The following is a 22,600-nucleotide window of genomic DNA, read 5'->3' as shown; positions in this document are numbered from 1 at the left end:
GTGTGTGGTCTTTTGTTTTGATGAAACAAAACTGATAGCAAGAGTCCATACATTAGTTAACTTTTCCTGTAAAGGGTCAGATAGTAAACAGTAGGCTTTGCAGCACATAGGAAAAATCAAGATTATGCCGTGAAAAAGAAATAAAATTCTAAAGCATTCTGCTGTTGTTGATGGAATTGAAAACATAATAATAATAATAATAATAATAATAATAATAATGTTAAATTACTTTGTAATATCAGGCTACTAATGAGAAGAACTGGATTCTTCCTGAGGTTTGAAATTATCCTTCATTTGGGTTATAATTTAGTGCCTCCTGTCATCAAATTGATTGTAAATGCTGACCTGTAACAACAGTTCTTAATTGAGTGCCATACAGAATCAGAAATGGGCCAAATTTGGCCTGTGGGTCATAGTTTGTGACTGCTCTAGATCTCAAACTTTTTTGTTAAGTCCTCTTGTATAATTAGAGATGAGTGCAATTCTATATTGACTTCTGGGCTTCCCTATACTCATGAATTTCAGATCTCAAAATAACCAAATAATACAACCCATTAATTTTACTAATGAGGCAAAAGAGGCAAGTTAAGTGGCAATAGGCTACTCAGATTTTCTGTTTAATTTTATTCATCTTTTCTTTTTATCATATCTTCCTCAAGATGGATTTTTCATGTGTATCTGTGGAAGTGGGTTAATGATATGCAAACAAAATCTATAACACTGATTTGGAAAATTAGAAAGAGAATCCAACTGGATGAACCCTAAATGCAGTCCATTAATTGACTCTTCCACATATCTATGCATCCATTCACCTAAGTGTATTTCACTCCGGGTTATGACACTGGAAGTTTGGTAACTTTACACAATGCTAGCAGGGCCATACATTCTGGTTTGCCCAGGACAATTTCCTATTACCTGTTGTTTTGGCTTAATTGCTAAAAACACTGCCTGTTTTTAATATAGTGTCCCAGATTGGACGACAAGTTTTATATATGGTCAGTGTAAATATAACCAAAAGTTAGAATTTTTGTTCAACAGGCAAGTATGTGAGGAAGTTGAGAGACAGTAGGGGATTGGAGCCAAAAGCTATAAATACTGGCAAGATAATCATAGACCATCTTTAGCTGCCTGAGACTGTGAAATCTGCATGGCTGACTGTGAAAGTTAATTCACCCTGTGCTGGTTAGAAAAGGCAAAACATGAAGAAAACGATTTGTGACATTAGGCTTTTATATACTTATGTTTTTGATTATTTTTTTCAATGAAAGAGTACAAATACTGAAAGTAGCATTTAAGTAAGTCCACTTAAATGGCTTCTTAACATTTATAGGTAAAATAATTGTATTCTAAGCAGATTCAGATTGATTAAATGTTCAAAGAGTTTATTACAAGAGTATTGAAAATAAAGTATGAGGAGAGGTTTCTATATTACAGGGATACTCAAGAAATTTAAGCAGTTTTAGACCTAACCTGATCAGTCTGGGCAGGTCGAAAGATGATTTAAATGATTTAAGAAGCTCTCAGCACTGGAACAAATTTATTTGGAAGTTTACAATAAAAATTTAACCAAGAACTTTGGTTTAATATAGCTGAATAAAGCAATTTTTCAGAGAAATATAACCTGATCATTTATATGTTAGAGATGATGAATGCAAAGCTATAACAATGTTTGAGGACTGGAAAAACAATTTAAGTCACTCACATTTGATACTGTATGGCCCTGCTCATCTCTATGCTACACAAACTGACAGCTTTTATCGATTAAATACTACTGGATATTAACAAGTAAATTTTCTGTAATCATTCTGCTTTAACACAATAATTGTTATTTTAGTGTACCCTTCTAGCCTATTCTATACACATGCTTTTGTAGAAAATGGTAACTACAGTGTATAAATGTAGCTATACCATAATTTTTTTTTCATGAATTACTGTAGATAATCTTTTTGGTGTCCAGCGATGCTTTTAGTCACCATCCTACTGGTGTTTAAAGGTACAGGAAATAAATATTAGTCTAACCATGAATACCAAAGCTCACTGGTGGGTATTAACAAGTATGTACTTGTATCACCTATATCTATATCCAAAAGATGTATATATCTTCAGAACAAATGGAAATATTTTTAGATTTGGTGTTGCTATGAGTTATTTAATTGCTGCTAATTTCTGTTGGTATGGAAATTGTGAATCCACTGTTTTATATATATGCAAATATTGGATACTGTGTTTAGAGTTACCACATACGGATTTATTTAGAAATATATTTTACAAATGTATAAAAATTGCATTGGGATTTATAAAGCTTAACCCTAATTATTTAGTTACTTATTGCCATGATTAATACAGCTGTTGCTGGTTATATAAAACAAGACTCTTAAGTGGATGCTGATAATTAGTATTAGTTTATATTTACAAAGAAGCTTATCATTTAAGTGTTCCTAGGAGAATCTAGCAAAGGAGTGGGTGAAGCAGGACATGGAAAAGAAAAACTCTAATCAAGGGTGTGATTTCAGGTGATGTCCCAGTCTTAGCCTGATTCCATGGAGTGCTCTGGAACATAAAATAAGATCTCAAAACTTGTTCCACTTAGGGGCCAAAGAGCTGGACTTTTGTACTCTCACGCTGGTTAGTCATGGGCCACTGCAGGAAGTGGGGGTAAACATTCAGGCCTTTCTGCCTCTTCTGTTGGAGAGAAGGCTTCAATGTAGGTGCCTAGGCAGGGCACCAACAGTGTCCTTTACACACTTACTGTCACAATATTAGTGTAAAGTAGGTGGCCTATCAATGATTCCTAAGATTATAGATGAGGAAAATGGAATGCAGCTAAACTGTTGGAATTGAGCGAAGTCTATGGATCTTTATAAAACTTTTATACTGCTATCAATTATGCTAAAACTATCATGTGTGTATAATGTTAGTAGTTAACATTAGTAACTCTCTGTTATATTAAAGATAATATCTAAAATATACCAAAAGTGGTGGTGACAAGTTTGAATATCCAGGATACTGATCTTACAGAAAATATATATCTGGAAGATATTAATTGCAACTTTTCTAGACAATCAGTTTGGAATTGTACTCCTTAATTTACCATTTGGATTACATTGAGAACTCAATTTAACAGCTGTATACATGCATTATGAGATTTCATAAGCAATATGGTAAGAGAAAACATTTAAATAATATTGTTTGCCTATTGAAAAGGAAAACTGAATAACAAATACTTTATTGTCTGGGTACTAATTAAAAATTCTTGATATTATTTATATTTTGAGTTTTGTATACACTTGCTGGTGTAGTCATAGCGTTCAGAACAATGACGTGAATTCAGTTACTTCCAGACAATATTTTCCAGCACATTAAAATAAGAAAAGTGTAGCCAGTTTCTTATTAGTAGTAACTACTGCTAAGCTTTTGAAAATTGATTTATTCTTATAAAATGTTATATTTACATATAAAATTATATATATATACTAAAGCATAAGTTAGATAATTGTGAAATCGTTTGGAATCTTTGATAAAGTCTAAACATACGGTGGAAATAAACAACTTTCTTTGGACAAATTCTAAGATACACAAGTGGTTTTGAAAGCATTGTAATTTAAACTTCTAAAGGATATGCAAATATTGAAGTTCTTCAAATAATGAATGTTTTCCTATTGTGACCCTTTACCATATAATCCCTACATATCATTACTCTGTACGTTTCATGGCTGTTGGTACCTTTCACAGTACTGGCCTTCGTATCCCCGTGGACAAGCCGTGCAGCGGTAGTCATCAAGTCCTTCTGCGACACAAGAGGGGCTGAAACTGAATCAGAAAGAAAAGGATTGCAAAAAAAGTTTAATCCATTTATTTTATAAAATAGTATTCCTATCCATTATCAAGGTTATTGGGACATACTTTTAGGTAGTAATAAATGCCATCTTTATAATTATTGCTGAAGTTCTTATTTAAGGCTAGGACATCACAATGAAAAACCATTAATAACAGTAAACAAATATATATTGTTTGGTTTATGATGGATTAAAAATGCATCACACAAAGCATGTTAATATTTTGGAATTTAATAATGATGTGACAGCCATGAATATATTAAACATCCAGCAAAATTGTCCTAATGTTCACTAATCAAAAGAAAAATCTGACTAGAATTTATGCACATTGTCTGATAGTGGAATAGCTATTACTTAATATCTTTTAGGTTAAAAAAAGGGCATAAAATCTATATAATCTTTTTTTCTTGAAAACTCAGCCCAAATGGCCACTGGTGCTTCAAGACGTGAAGTGTGAATAAATGTTTCACTTGGAATAAAATAATATCTTTTCTAATTTACATCCAGATTTCAAACTACATTTTACCTTGAACACAAAGTAATGTGATTTAGTGTGAGGAAAGAAGGGAAAGCTTTTTCTATGAAAATGACTATTTTATGGTATTTTCTAATAATTAGGTCTTATAAAACTTCCCCAATGTTTTTACTACAATGCTGGTAGACCACAGCCAGTCTGTCTTGCTCCAGGATTTCTGATGATCTTATTCCATTAAAAAAAAAGACTCCACAAGACTTGAAAACTAAACTATATTAGCATGTAGTTTTGGGTTGTTACAAACTTCTCTTAGCTGCATTCCCATTAGATAAATCTGAATGATGCATTGGAAACTTGGAAATTAAAAACATGTATCTGTGGCAGAAAGATAATGCTGCACACACCATTTTTCTTTTTGCTGCTTCACTAAATCAGTTGATGCTGAAAACACGCAATAAGGTGTATAGGCCAGGCCCACAGCTCCTTCTGGTCAGGTGCCATTAGGACCTAATGTTAACTCTCTTCTAATGCGTTACATCAATAGTACATGAATGAGTAATAAGCTCTAACTTTTGTAAAATATGGGAACAAATTGATCTACTACTCACAAACGCATTATCCAACAAATTTATTTTTGCCTTCACAAAAAATAAACTTATAACTGACACACTCTGCCAAATTTTTAGCTCATTCATTTAAAGCCTGATACTGACTGCATCTGTGCATGCACACTCACGCACATGCATGCATACGCGAACACACACACACACTCTTATACATATATGGGCTCTAAGAAACAGATTTTAGACATTTCAAGAGAAACTCTAAAGAGCCAGTATGATTAAATTACATTTCGTTATAGTAAAATAATGAAATGTCAATAAAAAAAAATAAAGTGTTTACTGTATAGGAATGTAGTAATTCTTGAATAGTTGATACAATTTTTTTCAAATTATGATATTATGGTGGATTGCACTGTTTCCTTATATCACATAAAAGGTCTTCTGGAGGGAGTAGGGATTCCATCTCACTTGAAGCTTGAGTTTATTCTTTCTGTTCACAACTCCCTAATCTTCTCTCAATTCTCATTTCGTCTGCAGGGCTACTCAGAAATCCTTGTGCTTTTCTCATGGTGACCATCTTTTACATTTCCCTATGGCTGCTAATTCCAAACTCCCCTCAACAGAATTTTTAAAATTTACAGAGCTTGCTCTCTGTGTCATCTCCTATGGACACTGCAGAGATAAATGGGCTTCCTGGAAACCATTTCCTTCTGGTTTTTATCCCAGTTCATTGGTTGTTCCTTTTCAGTTTCCTTTGTTGGATCTATGGCATGTCCTTGATCTCTTAACGTGCTTCACAATTCAGTTTTCTGATTTCTGTTCCCTTCTCCTCTCTCCTCTGAATGATCTCACTAGTCCTAAGGGATTTAAATATTGTGCCTACCTTCGCAGATCTAAAAGTAAGTTTCTCCCCCTCCAAAAATACACCAGACCTTTCCCTAATTTTCCCCATCCCAGTCAACAGCCACTCCATGTTTCCATTTGCTCTGCCAAAAACCATGGTGTCAACCGTGTCTCCTCTCTCACACTCCACTTATCTCCTATCTGCAAATGCTGCTGGTGCTTCCATCAATAACACCACTGGATTATCCTGTACCAAGCCACCTCTTGCCACTGGAAGATTTTTAGCCCTCAGGACAGTTAGATATTCATTAGAGCTTTGCTGACTTCATCTCCTAGCCCCCTCTTCTCATTCACTCTGTTCCAACCACCCTGGCCTCCTGTTGTCTGCCAAGCATGGGCCTGTCTCAGGGCCAGTGCAGTGACTTTTTTCTCTGAGGGGACTGTTCTTCCTGCAGGTATTCACATGGCTCACACCATTCACATTTCTGCACAAGTCTCATCTGTTTGTGAAGATCATGGACCACCTCATCTAAAATCACACCTTCATCACTCTAAGTTCCTTGAGTCTCCTTTATTTCTCCTGGTAGTACTTGTCATTACCTGATATTACATTATATATTTATTTCTTTATCTTACTCTCTTATAAAAAATACAAGCTCCAGAAGGCTAGGAAACACAGGCCGTTTTGTTCACTTATATATTCCCAGTATGAAGAGCCATGCCTAGCATTGAGTTGGGCCCTCATTAACTTTTTCTTGAATAAAGAAAGAAATAAGACATTATGTTTACCTTCAAAGAATTTACAATTCTGTGTGAGACACAGATATGTACACATACAGGACAGGACACATATCTTTTATCTTTTATTCATAGTGTTGGGATGAAGTATATGCTTAGTAAATGTTCATCTCCTGAAAGAATGATTGAAATAATTCTGTATAGTAAAATGTGTTCGTTGTATATAAAATGTACAAAATACATTCTGTGCTATGGATAGGTTTTGTGGCAGAGGTAGGGTTTGAAAAATGCCTTTAAAAATAAATTAGATTTCACAGGGATTGTCTGAGGGAATAGCAAGAGCAGACTGCTAATGATGTCTAGATAAGGGCAAGAAATGCCAAACTTGGCATTATATAGAATGGAGTTGAGGGCTTGGAGCCTGGAAAGGTAGTCAGATTACAGAGGGTTTCTAATGCTCAAAGAGTCTGATCTTTCCTTGGGAAGGCACTGGAAACTTCTAAGGGTGTGTGAGCACTGCCACTCTGTCATAAGAGTTAAATTTCTACCATATTTGTTTTGGTAAGAGATAATGAGGACTTGAACTAATGCCGTGGAAATGAGTCAGTAATCACTCATCATGCCTCCATATTTCTCACTGACTGCACAGATTGAAGTCATAAATTGAGATATCTCAGCCTCCTCCATCTATTCCTCAGAATCTGTTTTTATGTCTTGGGGAGAAGTGCCTCTTTTCTTTGCCCTGGCTGGTTTCTTTGCTTCACATTTTAATTCTTCTCTTCTCACCATTTATAGGTCTTCACTTTGTTAATTAGCCTAATACGTCCCAAGCTTTAGATGGTGATATAAGTGACTCATGAAATCCATTGAGTAGGTTTTGGCTAAAATTTTTTTTCTAAAAATGTAAAATAACAAAATTAAATAAACGGCATGGTGTATAATACATATATTTAGATATCTACACACAGAAGTTTTTGTGTGTTTCTGGCTTATGATATAAAAAAGTGTTTCTTACAGTGGTTGCAATCAATAAAGTTTGAAAGCCACTGAACTTGCCATTTTAATTTGATATTTTGATTCTTTCAGGGTCTTTTGCATAAAAATTTACTCAAATTATACAAATCATATAAAACAACAATGAAACAAAAATGAAAACACACCCTATTATTGATCCTGCTAACCAATCAGGGTAGTATTCTATCATTTTATTCTTGAAATTTCTTAAAACTGTAAATTCAAATTCTGCTTTCATTATTGATGGTCAAAATTCATCAATGACTCTTATAGTGTAACTACAGGACCAACCAAAACCGGGCCTACCCTGTTGATAACAAAATGTCAAGTTACCTTTTAGGTATAACAGAGCCAAAAGCTGCAAGTCATGTAGCCCAGGCATGTTCAATAGAAAAATTTTGACCTCTAACAACACCAGGAACCAACTATTCCTCCCCTTGAACCAACAAGACAGGAACAAAATCAAAACCTGGACATTGGAACTCCTTCAGAAATGAGGGGTCCATTGGCCCAGAAGATCCAGGGCTAAAATCTGCCTCAACATACCTTACTGTAAGTGATCAAATTTGAAGCCCTCCAATCAGACTTTGCCAAGCCAGCATTTCTAAATCCTTTGCCTTGCCTTCTGATCCCTTGCAACCTTCCCCATATCCCAAATTAGGGAGACAGATTTGAACCTGACTCTTGTCTCCTTGCTGACCAATTTTGCAGTAAAGCCTTTCTTTTCTCCGAAGCCAGTGCCAACGTTATTGGCTTCTATGTGCTTCAGGCGGCAAGCCCATTTATTTGCTCAATTGCAATAGTCAATTGCCACCATATTCATTGGGTCTCCCTTGTGAGAGCAGCAATTGATGCTGTTCACTGCTCTTCTCTCCCTTGGTGTCAATGGCAGTGCCCCCTGGGTTCCCTCTCTTCTGACTGCTCCTGCCTTGGCTCTTCTTTTTCTCCTTTCCCAACATAAAGTCTTGTCTTTCGTTCTTTCTATATACTTGCCTTGGATAACATTAGCCTGGGAAATCTTATCCAACTTTAATTCACTTATTAACATATCTCTTCCTTCATCTGCTCCTGCAATTTTCAGATTTCCATTTCCTGCAGCTATTTGCATATTTCCATTCAGACAGATATGTTCTATCAATCTGAACCTATTTGAAACATAAATTATCTTTCTTCTCTAACAGCTCTCTCCTGATTTCTCCATTTCAGTTAATAGCACCACCATTTTTGGGGGTAACCTGCCTAAAAACCTGTCTTCAACTTCTGCCCGGACCCTCACCCCTCACATCTAATTAGTTTCTGAATCTGTAGAGCTGTATTAAACCATTTTCTCACATTCATTCCTTTGTCTCCATTCTTATTACTATTACCTACTTCTGGTTCTAATTATCTTTTGCCCATGCTAGTATACTAGCCTTTTAATTGGTCTCTATGCTTTTCTCATTTGCCTGTTTCAATTCATTATACTCAATTCTATGATAATAGTTTTCCTAAAATGTGGCCATAATCAAATTAACCTTTTTTTCAAAATAAAAACTTGTAGTGTTTCCTTATTACATAGAAAATTAAATAACTATTTCTTAGACTGGTATTTAAGGATTTCTACAATATGGTCTTTATTCTCCCATTCATTTTCATCTGTGATCATGAAATTGTGTCTGAACGCCATGTTCCAAATTCTGTTACTTATTAGGTTATGCACATGCCTTATATTTTGTAAGCATTTGCCCATATAATTTCCTACTATTCCCACCAGTGAAAATCCTGAAATTAATTGTTTAAGATCCATTATACATGCTACTATTTCTTTTCATATGTTCTTGAAGCTTCCAGTATTAAGTGTGGTGTTTTGTGCCTTTGAATTTTCTTTACATTTAAGTTGATACCCCTTAACACACAGGTTTTACAGTGAGCTCCTCCAAAAAATGGCATGCTTCTCTTGTATATCTCCTGTAGCTTTTATTATAGTGTACTCACCAGGGAATTATCAATTAATTATTAAATTTTTCTAATCCAAATGGCTTACTTTTTAAAACAATTAAATAAATCGGGGCATCAAGGAGAAATTAGGGAAAGAGAGACAAAAATAATGTTATTTTTCATACACCTACTACTTGGTCCCTGGATGAACAATAAGACCATGTATATTATCCTCTTCAATATCCAGCTTACCTAAAAATTTACATTTGACACCCTGTAAAAGGCTTGTGATTCCAGCCAACAAAAAAGAGGAGCTTTCAGAGGAAAAGGAGATGATTTACAGGAAATGTTTTCAGAATGCATACAAAGCCGAAGATTAAGAAGAAAGTGAGTAGGCACAGGTGCAAAGATCACATTGTCCGAATTGCTCTGTGGCTGTTTAACACTCAAGATAAAGTGTCCAGAATTCTAATTCTGAACAAACTGCCATACATTATTTTCAAAAGCAAATTCTTAGAGTAAAACTACCCTGCCTTACTGAAGTCTATAAATCACTTAACAGAAAGTGCAGGTAGTGTGGGCAAAAAGGTAAATGAAAACACCTAGGGTTTTCATCAATGTATAAACCAGTGCAGAATGTTCAGACAGCACTGAAATAAGATATTCCAGCTTTTGTTTCTTCTTAGGGCTGTGTTTCCATGGTACCAAGCTCAGACCATCTTAAGAAAAAGGAGGCTGTGATTCCGGGAGATGACTTTTTTTGGAGCATAACAATAAATCACCTGCTTTAATTGTACAATTTTTCAATGTTTTCTTGATAATTATTTCACAATCTTGAATTAAACACATAAAATAAATGGAAACAGCCACAAAAATTATATAATATGCACCCGGACAATCCTTCATAGATGATATTATGGGCAGAGCTATATGCAAACATTAGACCGGTATATTTATGAAACCATGCATATTTGTATATATATATCATTTGTTTTATAAATATGTCTTACATTAATATTGGTACTTCAATTTTAATTAATAAGTATTATTTACTTGGGACAGAGTTTCAAAGGAAAAATGAAACATAGAGCATTATATACTCACTTTTGTCATGTTTCTATATTATTAAAAATATCTCTATCTTAAATTGAGATTTTTGTCTACATGGAAAAAATAGCCAAATCATAGACAGCCCATGTGCTAGACAGATGGTGTTTCTGATTGGGAAATATGGTTATATTTCTCAATCTTACTTGTTACTGGAAGAAATCAGAGGGCAGGCACATTGCTGACAGTCATTTGGCAATCCCTTGACAATTCCATAGTATCCAAGAGCACATCGTTCACAGAAGTCACCAGCAGTGTGATGTTGACAATTCTGTAAAGGAAAAGGGAGAAGAAGTTTGTTTTTAATTTAGTGATAGTTAGAATGTAATTTATCATACAGTCCCTAGCTATGAATGTGTGTCTATGAACACATATACTTTCTTACACACACACACTCACACACACACTTTATCACTGACAGAGAACTCAGTCTTTGATATAAATATTTTTAAAGAAACTCTTTGATTTGAGAAACTAATACTGTGCTATCGTAGCTACACTGACAATAAGAGTTGCTATTCTCTTTTCCCTGAATCAATCTCTATGTAAATTTTTCTCCTACTCTAAATTGGGGAATAGACTTCAAGAGTCTCTAAAATTTATTATTTCTTCTAGGCATTTATGTTTCTTCATATCCCAGGTTTTAGCTCTATGAGATGTTAGAAAAAGGTGCTACAAATACTGTGGCCTTGGCACATGCCCACTAGTGGGCTTTCTGAAACCACCTCAAGGTGGAAAGCATAGATGTAGGTGGTTCTTCATAAATACAGAGGAGTCAATCTAAAACTAGCAATCTCAGATCAATATCTTCTTTCTTATGCTTGCATAATAAGAGACATTGGGGTGATACCCTTTAACACCTTTCCACAAAGAAATGAGAATAGCTTCAGAATAGTGTGCAAATAGCTTCAAATTAAAATTTTCATGAAGCAGAATTATATTTAACACAATAATCAATTATGCAATAAGGAGTTAGGAAGAGCTACATGGAATGCACTGAAACAGGCAATGAAAGAACATCCTACCTTCTAGAAATTTACTTAGACTTTGGGAAAATAATAATTTTAAAAAACCACCTGACAAAAAATAAACATGGCAGCAGGAATGCAACATTGAATGTTATTTTGTGGGAATGCGATCCTCGCATTTGAGAGTTGAGAAAAAGGAAGAAGGGAATTTGGAATTGAATTTTAGCTGGATTTTATAAGACAGGATTTGGAGTGGTCAAAATAGTGACTTACATCTTATAAACAATATCGAAAGGAAAGTTGAGAAACAAAAAAGTCAGTAACAAACTAGATGGACATGTTAGTGAATTGACTTCCTGATAATCTCAGCTGGAGCCACGAAGCTGCCAGCTTGAACTTGGATGATATCCCATAGACTGGGCTCTGCTTCATTTAATCAATCAAGAAGAATGTATTTACGTTTCATGTGTCTTCTAATGGCCAGACAATTGTTGGTAGGGAATGTGTGGCAATTCGCAACAAACAATAGCTGACGTCATTTCCACCACAGATATTGCCATGGAATTAATGTTTGTTTAAAACTTCTATTAACTCTTTTTGAGAGTTTATGCTATTTCTTGCAGTGAAACTATGACATTGCCACAGTGAATTTTAGATCATTAATTTTTTACATTTTTGGTGTTATATTTGAAATTATATTGTGACATTTACAGATTTTATAACAATGTGAAATGAATCTGGTTTTCCAATATGACAAGGTACAAGTCTTTTCTTTTCTTTTCTTTTTCTTTTTTTCTTTTTTTTTTTTTTTTTGAGACAGAGCTCTGTCGCCCAGGCTGGAGTGCAGTGGCACCATCTTGGCTCGCTGCAACCTCCACCTCCTGAGTAAAGGGATTCTCCTGCCTCACCTTCCCGAGTAGCTGGTACTACAGGCGCATACCACCACGCCAGGCTAATTTTTTGTATTTTTAGTAGAGATGGGGTTTCACCATGTTGGCCAGGCTGGTCTTGAACTCCTGACCTCAGGTGATCCACCCACCTCAGCCTCCCAACGTGCCCAGCCAATCTCAAATCTTCTACTTCTACACCTCACCCTACTTTAAGAGATAAGAAAGCTCTAATTTGGATGCTCCCTTGGTTTCCTGGCAAACAATTCAGTATATTGCCACATTATTTTCCATCCCTTTGACATTTGTTTCCGTCCTTTGTCTGAAGCTACTCCACTCCTAAATTGGTTTCCTTTCCTCCTGCCTCCCCATTTTCTCCAGCATCTTTATTCCCTCCTTTGCAGGCTCATTCTCATTAATATTTGAAATTGGTCAAGCCTTTCCTGTCTTAAAAAAAAAATCTGTGAGGTCTCAAATTGCTTGACAATTTCTATCCTATTTTCGATAAGCTTTCAAAAAAACATTGTTTACATTCCTGGTCTCTACTTCTTCATCTCCCATTCTCCCTTTAAATAGGCTTCTGGTTTCACCATTAAACATAATACCAGGATGACCCAAAAGATCTTTGTTGCTAAAGCAAAGCTTACAATCATCAGGCCTCATATGTAGGTTTTCTGTAGCCATTGATAGATATTTCTGGATACTCTCTTCCCATGGTTTCTTTCTTTCTTTCTTTCTTTTTCTTTTTTTTTTTTTTGAGACAGTCTCGCTTTGTAGTCAGGCTGGAGTGCAGTGGCACCATCTCAGCTCACTGCAACCTCTGCCTCCTGGGTTCAAGCGATTCTCCTGCCTCAGCCTCCTGAGTAGCTGGGATTACAGGCATGCGTCACCATGCCCAGTTAATTTTTGTATTTTCAGTAAAGACGGGGTTTCACCATGCTGGCCAGGATCGTCTCCATCTCTTGACCCCGTGATCTGCCTGCCCTGGCCTCCCAAAGTGTTGGGATTACAGGCGGGAGCTGCCGTGCCCAGCCCCCATGGTTTCTTTAAGAGTAAGCCAGTTGATGTTTCTCCTACTTCTGCGGCTACTCGAATTCTCCTTTATCGACTCTTCCTTCCCTTTCTGTTTAATATAATTGACGCCCTTAATTCTAACTTTGGTCCTCATCTCTTTTTTCTCCTCCACATTTACCTTGGTGATTTCATCCATTACTATGACTTCAGTTAATGGTGTGCCCAAAACTCTGTATTTTATGTATTCAGCCTGGATATCTCTAATGGGTTCCAGACTTCCGCTTCTAATTGCTTCTTGAATAAATATTGTATAACACAGAAGTGCCTTAAATTTGAAATGACAACAATGAAGTTCATCTCTTGCTAAACCTTGTAATACTCCTGTATTTCTCATTTCATCTGAGGTCACTGTCATTCACTCAATTGCCAAGGTCAGCAACCTAGAGGCCTCTCTTATCCGAGGTATCCATTAGATCATCAGTTCCATGAGTCTATTACTCTCTGTTTCTTGACTTTCTTGTTGCTACTATTTTCATCTGGCCACTGTCATATTTTATTTGGATTATTAGAATAGCCTCTTAGCTAAAGATCCTGTCTCCATATTTTCTTATCTGGTGATTTCTCCACACTGCAATCAGAGTGATCATCCTATGAACATATCAAACCATGCCCTTCTCTTGCTTGAAAGCCTACACTAGTTCCCAAATGCAGTCAGGATGAATAACAAATCATTAGCATGGCAAGGAAGAGCTTCATTACCTGCCACCCCCCAACCCCCGCCTTCACCACCACTGTGCTTACCCCTCCATATGTAGCTGTAGCCACTGCTTTCTTTGCATATAATGCCGTAGCCACATGGGGCCATCTGAAATTCTCAAATTATGCGGATACTCTTTATCACTGCTGGGACTTTTCATTTGCAAATCCTTAGCTCTACAGTGTATATCAGGCTAGCACTTATTCATTTCAGCTCTCATTTTAAATGTCACTTTCTCTGAGAAACATTCCCCGATGACCTAAAACTGGCTTAAATGCTCCTTTTAGTGCATCAAACATGGGAGGCATTCGATGACTATTTTGAATGACTGAATGAATGAATGCATGTTCCAGGAAGTATAGATGAAACTGGTCAGGCTTTTTCAGATGAAAAAGCCCAAATTTCAAGTGTCATTGCAGAAAAGTGGTTAGCAGGGCAAAATGATTTGTCATATTTTGCCATTGATTTAAGTGCCATAATCCTCTTTTATTCAACCATCCAAAGGAACCACCATTTTTAAGCAATAAAAGAGCCATTCCATATTTAACAGTAGCATTATGAGAGATAATGGCTCCAAGATAAAATAATTATCTATGAATTATAATTTCAAGTCATTCAGCAAGGTGTCATGCTGATGAATAAGTGTTAACTGGAGAGTGTTTTAAGAACTTATTTTATAGTTATAGAGATGAATGTGCCAAAAATACATGGGATCTTCAACAATAATTTTCAGCATTTTGCTTTTGCAGTAAAATAATTGCATAATGAATTATTTTATGTAACCTAAATATAACATTAGTAACTGAATTAAAATCCTTAAAGCCAATAATCATTACTGAAAAGAAGAGATTCAAAAATATGATTTTGTTACTCTTATACCTGTAAGTCTACATAATTTCTTCAACAGAGGAAGCAAATATTGTAATATTCTCTGGACAGTCAATCTTGTCAATCTTTCAGAGGGTTGCTGACATACTAAACTTGGTTAATTGAATCAAATGTCCTGGTTAGGTCCACAAACATACAACACATAAATCAGGAGCCTCTTTTTGAAACTTTTTTGACATACCCTTTTCATATGACTTTTCTGTCTGCTTTGAAATAGTGTACATAATATTTTTTCTTATACAAAAATTAGCCATTAGGGGAAATTCCTATATTTTGGATGCCTAATGAGAAGTTTAATTATATTCTCAAGAGTAGTATGTGCTAGTATCTCTTCAATAACACATCAGAATATATTAGATTTGTTAAGTTTTTTTTGCATACTGGAAAACTGTTGGTATATATTCCTTCTACAAAATCAAATGAATATAACATTAATATTATAGTATCTCAGGCCTAAGGTGAGAAATTACTTAATCTAACCTTCTTGCCATACAGGAATGCCTTCTATACTTTCCTTGAGATATCATTAAGTGCATGAATTCTTATAAGACAGCTTTTTTTCGTCTTGCATAAGCTGTGAAGTTTTTCCTTACAGTGAATAGAAATTTGTTGCATTCTAATTTTCAGTCAGTGATCCAAGTTCTGCCTTCTGAAGCTATGAAAATTAAGTCTAATTCCCTTTTCCTAGGGAAGGTCCTCAAATATCTAAGAATACTATTACTTCCTAAATCTTTGTTTCAAGCTAAACATTTAGCAATCTTACTCAGGGTTTCTTTCAAAATATAGTAGATTATAAGTCTCTAGCTGTGACTTGCAAATATATTAAATGTACTTCCTCCCTTGATTGGGATCTTATACAAGTAGCAATGCCCTGTGTTGGCACCTAGTGAATCTGCAATCAAGTAAGGACTCTTACTTCACATGAATTGCTAATATGTGTCATTTCCTCTGTTCTTTCCCCTAAACTAGAGAATAAGCTCCTAGAGGGCAAGACCCATGCAGTCTTCATATTCTTACTATCTACCACAGGCCATAGACCTGCATGTTGGAAACATAATTAACAGATGCCACAGGAATGAACAAACAAGTGAGCTTACCTGAGTTCAAATCTTTTCTATTAATCTCATCTTGTTAACTGTAATTCATAGTTTCATCTGTCAGGATCTTTTCCCACCATCCAACACATTAGATAATACTTTCAGCTTTATATTATCTGAATATTTGATAGATATCATCCAAAGCATTTACAGATATTTTGAACACAACAAGGTCAAATACAAAGCTTATGCCTCATCATTGGAGATATCACTAGAGTGTACTCTGGGTCACATTTTTTTAGCAACATATATGCCCATCAGCCTATCAGCTGGCTAACATCTGGCTCATATTTTCAATCTTGTGTGCAAGGATACTATGAAATAGTTCATCAAACATCTATTTAAACAAACCAGCATTTGAAACATGGATATGGCTTCTGCTGTTTTATGACTTAAGCAAGTTATTTAATTTCTCTAGCATCAGTTCATCAACAATAAAAGAAGAAATAATCTTGTCTATCTCATAAGATTATTGTAACAACAAGTGAGAAAATCTCTGTACAGTGACCTGTTTTGGTCCTGGTACATACACAGTTTTGGACACATAATAGCGGTTATTATTGTTTGCTGAATTTGAGATATGATGTATCACATTGTCTGATAAACTTGATATTTTACTGGGATTTAGAAAACTAGGTTTTCAGATATTATATATACAGTAAACCTAGCACTTAGTTTGATACGTGTTATTTTGAGTGAACCTATCTTTTTTTTAATTTTTAATTTTTTGTAGACACAGGGCCTTTGTTGACCATGCTGGTCTCGAACTCCTGGATCCTCTGCTCTTGGCCTCCAAAAGTGCTGGGATTACAGGCATGAGCCATTGCCTCTGACAAAGTGAACCTATTCTGATTCCTAATGAGCACTGTTTATTTTTTCCACAGTTGACAGATATTTGTTAAGTAAGCAATACTTAAGTTTCATTGGAGATCACAATCAGTTTCCTACATTTTATTTTCCTTTATAAAACCTGGAAAGACGTTTTATTGCTTACTATCCTGTGACAAATTTTATGTTCTCACAATTTCTCAAGTGTTTTCCATACATGACCCCTAGTCACTTTTGCAGATTCTGTCCCGACTCTAAGATATAATTCACTTGAGCTTGCAAAATCAAACTCATTTAATCAGCAGAGAGTGTTTACACTCTCTTGCTGTCTGGAGAACGCAGTTTGTGGTGGATTTGAAACCTGTTTCTAATACTTTTTGGTCAAGGCTTTATAGGTGGCTTACATTTTCTTAGCATTAATTTTCAGAACTTAGTATAATGCTAACAATCTCTATTTTGGCAAGGTTGTTAGGTAGATTAAATAAGGTTTACAAAACAAAAAATAGTCAATTCTAGTTACAAATCTGTCTATTTACTGAAGATAGGGGTAATTGGTTAAATGTTTCAGGCAACAGCAATGATCAGTTATAGAGATTTATTTTTATTATTTTCTTTTTAAAATAAGAATTATGATAGAGTGAAAATAATATTTCCACAAATTATTTTATCTTTAAAAAGTTGTTTGAGCTAGCTAAGTCTTCAATGTTCCCATGTGAAAAAAAAAATAGGAGAAATAATCTGACTACAGGGTGTAGCAATGATTAAATGAAAATATCTTCCTTCTGTATCTATCTATCTATCTATCTATCTATCTATCTATCTATCTACCTACCTACCTACTTACTACCTATGTGTGTGTACTAGTTAGTGTTAGCTCACTTACCTCCCCCTCTCCCCTTGGACTCAGTATTACATAGGTTTTAGTCTTCAAAAAATTTTTTTTTCTTAAGGAGCAATGTCACTGAGCTATTCATAATAACATGCCTATGTATAGGATTTATTAATGCCTAGGATGAAGCAACAATTATCTTGCAAGTATCATTAGGTATGATGAAGAGCATAGTTACAAGGTGATCTGGGTTTCTTTAAAATATTTAGTCTATAAAGCTTTCTACACTTTTCTTTTCTATGCACTTTATATTTTCAGGGAAACGTGTGAAGAAAAAGAAAAACAAGATAAGTGAGTGCCCATCTCCAAATATCATCATGTTGGGGGTTAAGGCTTGCTATGGCCTGAACAATTGTGTTCTCCAAAAATTTGTATGTTGAAACCCTGTCTCCCAGTGTGATAGTAATAGGAGATGGGGCCTTTGGGAGGTGATTACATCATGAGGCTGGAGCTTCATGAGTGGGATTAGGGCCTTTACAAAAGAGACCCCAGAGAGCTATCTAGTGCCTTCCAACACGTGAAGACAAAGAAAGAAGGGGTCATCTTTGACAAGGAAAGAAGCCTTCCTCAGACACTGACTTTGCTGGAGACTTGATCTTGGACTTCCCAGCCTTCAGAACTGTGGGAAATAAGTTTCTGTTATTTATAAGCTACCCAGTTTATGATATTTTGTTACAACATCTGAAATGGACTGAGACAGTAAGAAAATCTAGCATGGCGCTAGACATAAATTTTTTTAACTTATTTTTTGATTAATTATCAACTGATTGGTTCTTCGACTATAAATGGTAGATAATGTGTATGGTAATTATCATCTTTATGATCATCATTATCATAATTGCTTTTATGAAGCGTACCATGCACTAAGTAATGTTCTAAGCCTTTTATTGAGTATTTCATCAAATCCTTACAAAAACTCTGTGAGTAGCCACTATTATTGTTTTCATTATATAAATGAAAAAATTAAGACCTCATTAAGGTTAAATAAATTGAGTAGGCTCACACTACCAGTAAGGGGTGAAGCCAGGATTTGAATCAAGGCACTCTGACTGCAGAGTTCATGCTTGCCACTATACCAAGGTAGAGGGCATTGCACTGTATAATGGATATGATATGAAACTGAGAGCCATATTGCACATAAAAGAGAAATCAGTATGCTTCAGTTTCCTCAGTTACTGTGTGGGAGTAATAACAGCTATTTCTTATTTGCCTCATGAGGCCATTTCAAAGATGAACAGAGTTGCCTAAATTCAAAAGTTGTGAGTTCCATGAAAGAAAATATAAAAATTTGGAGCATAACGGTTTATACCAGCTGTGTTTGTTTAATGGAAGTATTTATTTTTTACTTCATCTAGGGATTTCTCAGAAAATAGACATGCTTTTAGAATTCTTAGAGAACAAAAATAGTCATAATAGTCAATTGGTCAAAAGAGGACAGTATAAAGACGGTAATTTTAATCCTAACAAAAATGAAATTAAACTGCATTATTCATAAATGCTTCTAAATTAATCATATAAAGCAAATATAACTGTGCTAAAAATGCCAGTGAAGATTGCATAAGAAACATACAATTAATTCTTGCTTAAGAATGTGTATAGATTAACCCCTTCCTCTCAAATTGCCTATTGAATTTGTCAGGCAAGCAGTTGATGAAAAAATAGCATACTAAAGCAAGATAGTAATTATTTCTGGAATTCATGGATGGCTAATATTAAGTTATTTATTTAGTCAATAATATCATTTATGGTTCTGTTTAAGGTGAAAAACCTATATATGATCACCTCTTAAATGCATCTACATTCCTACTCCACTCTCCACAATTAAGCATATGAGTAATTTAAATATCCTGATTGAAAGAGGATATCTTTAAGAAGCTAGGAATAGAAAGCAGTTTTCTTAACATGACAAGAAATGTTTTTCTTATACTAACCATCAGCATCATACTTAATGGTGAAAGACTTAAGGCAATCATATTAAAATCAATAATAAAATAGAAAGCTTATTATTTTGGGAGACAATTTAAAAACATGAAATTATTATTATAACAGATATAGCTTTTGACAAGTAAAAGCACAATTATAATATTTGCAAATAATAGTATTATAGGCCAGGTTTGGTGGCTCATGCCTGTAATCCCAGAACTTTGGGAGGCCGAGGCAGGCAGATCACTTGAGGTCAGGAGTTTGAAATCAGCCTGGCTAAAATGGTGAAACCCCATCTCTACTAAAATGCAAAAATTAGCCTATGGTGGCAGGTGCGTGTAATCCCAGTTACTCAGGAGGCTGAGGCAGGAAAATTGCTTGAACCTGGGAGGTGGAGGTTGCAGTGAGCCACGATAGCATCACTGCACTCTAGCCTGGGTGACAGAGCAAGACTCCCTCTCAAAAAAAAAAAAAAAAAAATTGTAAACATAACAATAACTGAATCAACTGATAAACTTCTAGAACTAAAATAAAAGTTATTGGATATCAAATACATGTAAAAACACCTATTCTAATAGTTAAGGTTTACCAATAATGACCAGTTAGTACATTTACTATGTTGAAACAAAACAGGTAATGTTTACTACCATTAAAATGAAAATGTAAGATACATAGAAAGAATTTTTATATGAGAAATGCATGCTTGATATAGACAACTTTAAAACAGTTTACTGTAAGACAAAATATCTGAACAGAGAAGAGTGACTAGTGTAAATATAGCAATTCTTTACAAATAGGCTAATTTAATTACAATCAAAATTCCAGTAATTTTGATTGTAATTAAAATTTGGGGAAGAGATTGAAATAGTGCATAAAAGTGTCAGCTGGAAGAATATGTAAGAGCATCTAGTTAATTAGAAGAGAAGAGAAATAAAGGACCTTGCTTTACAGATATGTTAACATAAAATGAAGGTAAGCAGAACATTGTAATAAGAGCTAAAAGGTAAGTAAAACAAAATGGATTATACTGAAACATATCTTAATATGGATGAAATAAATTTGTGTATGTTCAGATACAATAATGTATCAAGGGGAAAAGGAAATATTAATCAGTAAATGTTTCTTTATAGTGGTAATACATATCTGCAGAAAAATTACCTCCCCACACCATAGTAATGAGTGGATGTAAAATTAAATCATAAACTTAATAGTAAATACTGTGGGATGTCAATATCAAAATATCTCAGTACAGAAAGCCACGTGCCTGGGTAAGATCACCATCTGAATGAATGTAGTTAGAGAAACAAATTGCTCCAAGGATTGAGTCCCAGGAATACCACTATGTAGATTTCAGAGTAATGAAGAAAGCTGAGAAGGAGCAACCATGGAATTTGAACATCTCCAGAATGCCATGGGCTGGAAAGCAAATTGAGCAAAGGGTTTCAAGAAGAATGGGGTGATTCACAGTGGCAAACATCGCTGTTAGATACAGTAAGGTGAACACTGGTGGCTGTAGATTAGTCATTGAATCCAGTATAGAAGAGGAGGTGATAGCCTGTTTTTAGTAATTCAAAGGAGAATGGATGAAGAGAAATTATAGACAGGGGATAGACAGCTCTCCATTGTATGGAAGGAGAAGAATGAAGTGGTTACTTAGAAGGGAAATGAGTCAGGAGAGTTTGTTTTTGCTTTTAAGGTGGAAAAAAAAGTGACAATATAAGAAGGAGGAGAGATTAGCCAGAGTGATGTCATCAAGCAGGAGAGGGGTAGAATTGAGAACATAGGGGGAAGATGTGATCTTTTCTGGAAACAAGAATAATTCATCCAAAGTAATAGAAAAGAGTCATAATAATTGGGCACAGATGCAGAAAAGTGGGCGCATGCAGTAGTGGGAGCTTGTTACCTCTCTTCTGACAGCTTCTAAATTCTCAATGAAATAAGAAGCAACACCATCAACTGAGGGTAAGGATGGGAGGGGGTGAGAGGAGAGGTTTAGGCTTGAGGATGGAGGGGGAGGTATGAAATAATCACCTAGGAATGTGGAAAAGAAAAAGGATGAGAGAAAAGTGGCATGATTGCAGAGCAGCACAAAGGGTCCATTTGAAGAGAGGGATCATGAATTTAAGGTGAGATTACATGGCACAATTGTCTTTTTCTACAGCCACGTTCAGCTTAGAAGGTGCAGGTGGCCGGTCGCAGTGGCTTACGCCTGTAGTCCCAGCACTTTGGGAGGCTGAAGGAGGCGGATCATGGATCATGAGGTCAGGAGATCGAGTCCATCCTGGCTAACACAGTGAAACCCCGTCTCTATTAAAAATACAAAAAAAGAAGCCGGGCATGGTGGTGGGCACCTGTAGTTCCAGCTACTCAGGAGGCTGAGGCAGGAGAATGGCTTGAACCCGGGAGGCGGAGCTTGCAGTGAGCTGAGATCGCGTCACTGCACTCCAGCCTGGGTGACAGAGCAAGACTCCGTCTCAAAAAAAAAGAAGGTGCAGGTATGGAGGAGATGGTAGGATTCTCACAGTGTTGGAGTTCACTTGAGTAAAAAATAAGTAAAGGAGTAGCCAGGGAAATGAGCATTGCAAAGCAGTAATACCAATGAAAGATCATGACTATTAAGCTGATTACTACAGTGAAAGCATGAGATAAGGAACAAGAAAAAAGTGTGTGCATCAATTGTGAGATTACACACGTTGAAGTGGAAGTATTTAGAAGAAGTGAACTAGAGAGAAACGACACAGTGGTTAAAAAAAACAAAAAAAAAACAAACAAACAACAAAAAAAACCAAACAACAACAAAAAAAACGCTTCAAATGGAGACCAGAGAGGCACAAGAAACTGAAAGTGAAGAGTATG

The 22,600-nt window shown here is 35.5% G+C and overlaps 1 protein-coding gene across 5 annotated transcripts in view; it reads right to left on the bottom strand.

Moving 5' to 3' along the window:
* Window positions 1-22,600, bottom strand: part of LAMA2 (laminin subunit alpha 2) — a 634,923-nt gene that overhangs the window by 169,654 nt on the left and 442,669 nt on the right. For all 5 annotated transcript variants that reach the window (XM_016956287.4, XM_054686299.2, XM_054686300.2 and 2 more), the window contains 2 exons: window positions 10,640-10,764; window positions 3,724-3,810 (listed from right to left, as the gene is read on the bottom strand). In XM_016956287.4, the coding sequence (XP_016811776.1) occupies window positions 3,724-3,810; window positions 10,640-10,764 (212 nt within the window). The remainder of the gene's footprint in view (window positions 1-3,723; window positions 3,811-10,639; window positions 10,765-22,600) is intronic.

This window comes from Pan troglodytes, chromosome 5 (assembly GCF_028858775.2).
Source record: "Pan troglodytes isolate AG18354 chromosome 5, NHGRI_mPanTro3-v2.0_pri, whole genome shotgun sequence".
In the NCBI taxonomy this organism is placed as follows: Eukaryota; Metazoa; Chordata; class Mammalia; order Primates; family Hominidae; genus Pan; species Pan troglodytes.
Note: the sequence above shows the minus strand (reverse complement) of the source record. Positions and strands in the feature narration are given on the sequence as shown.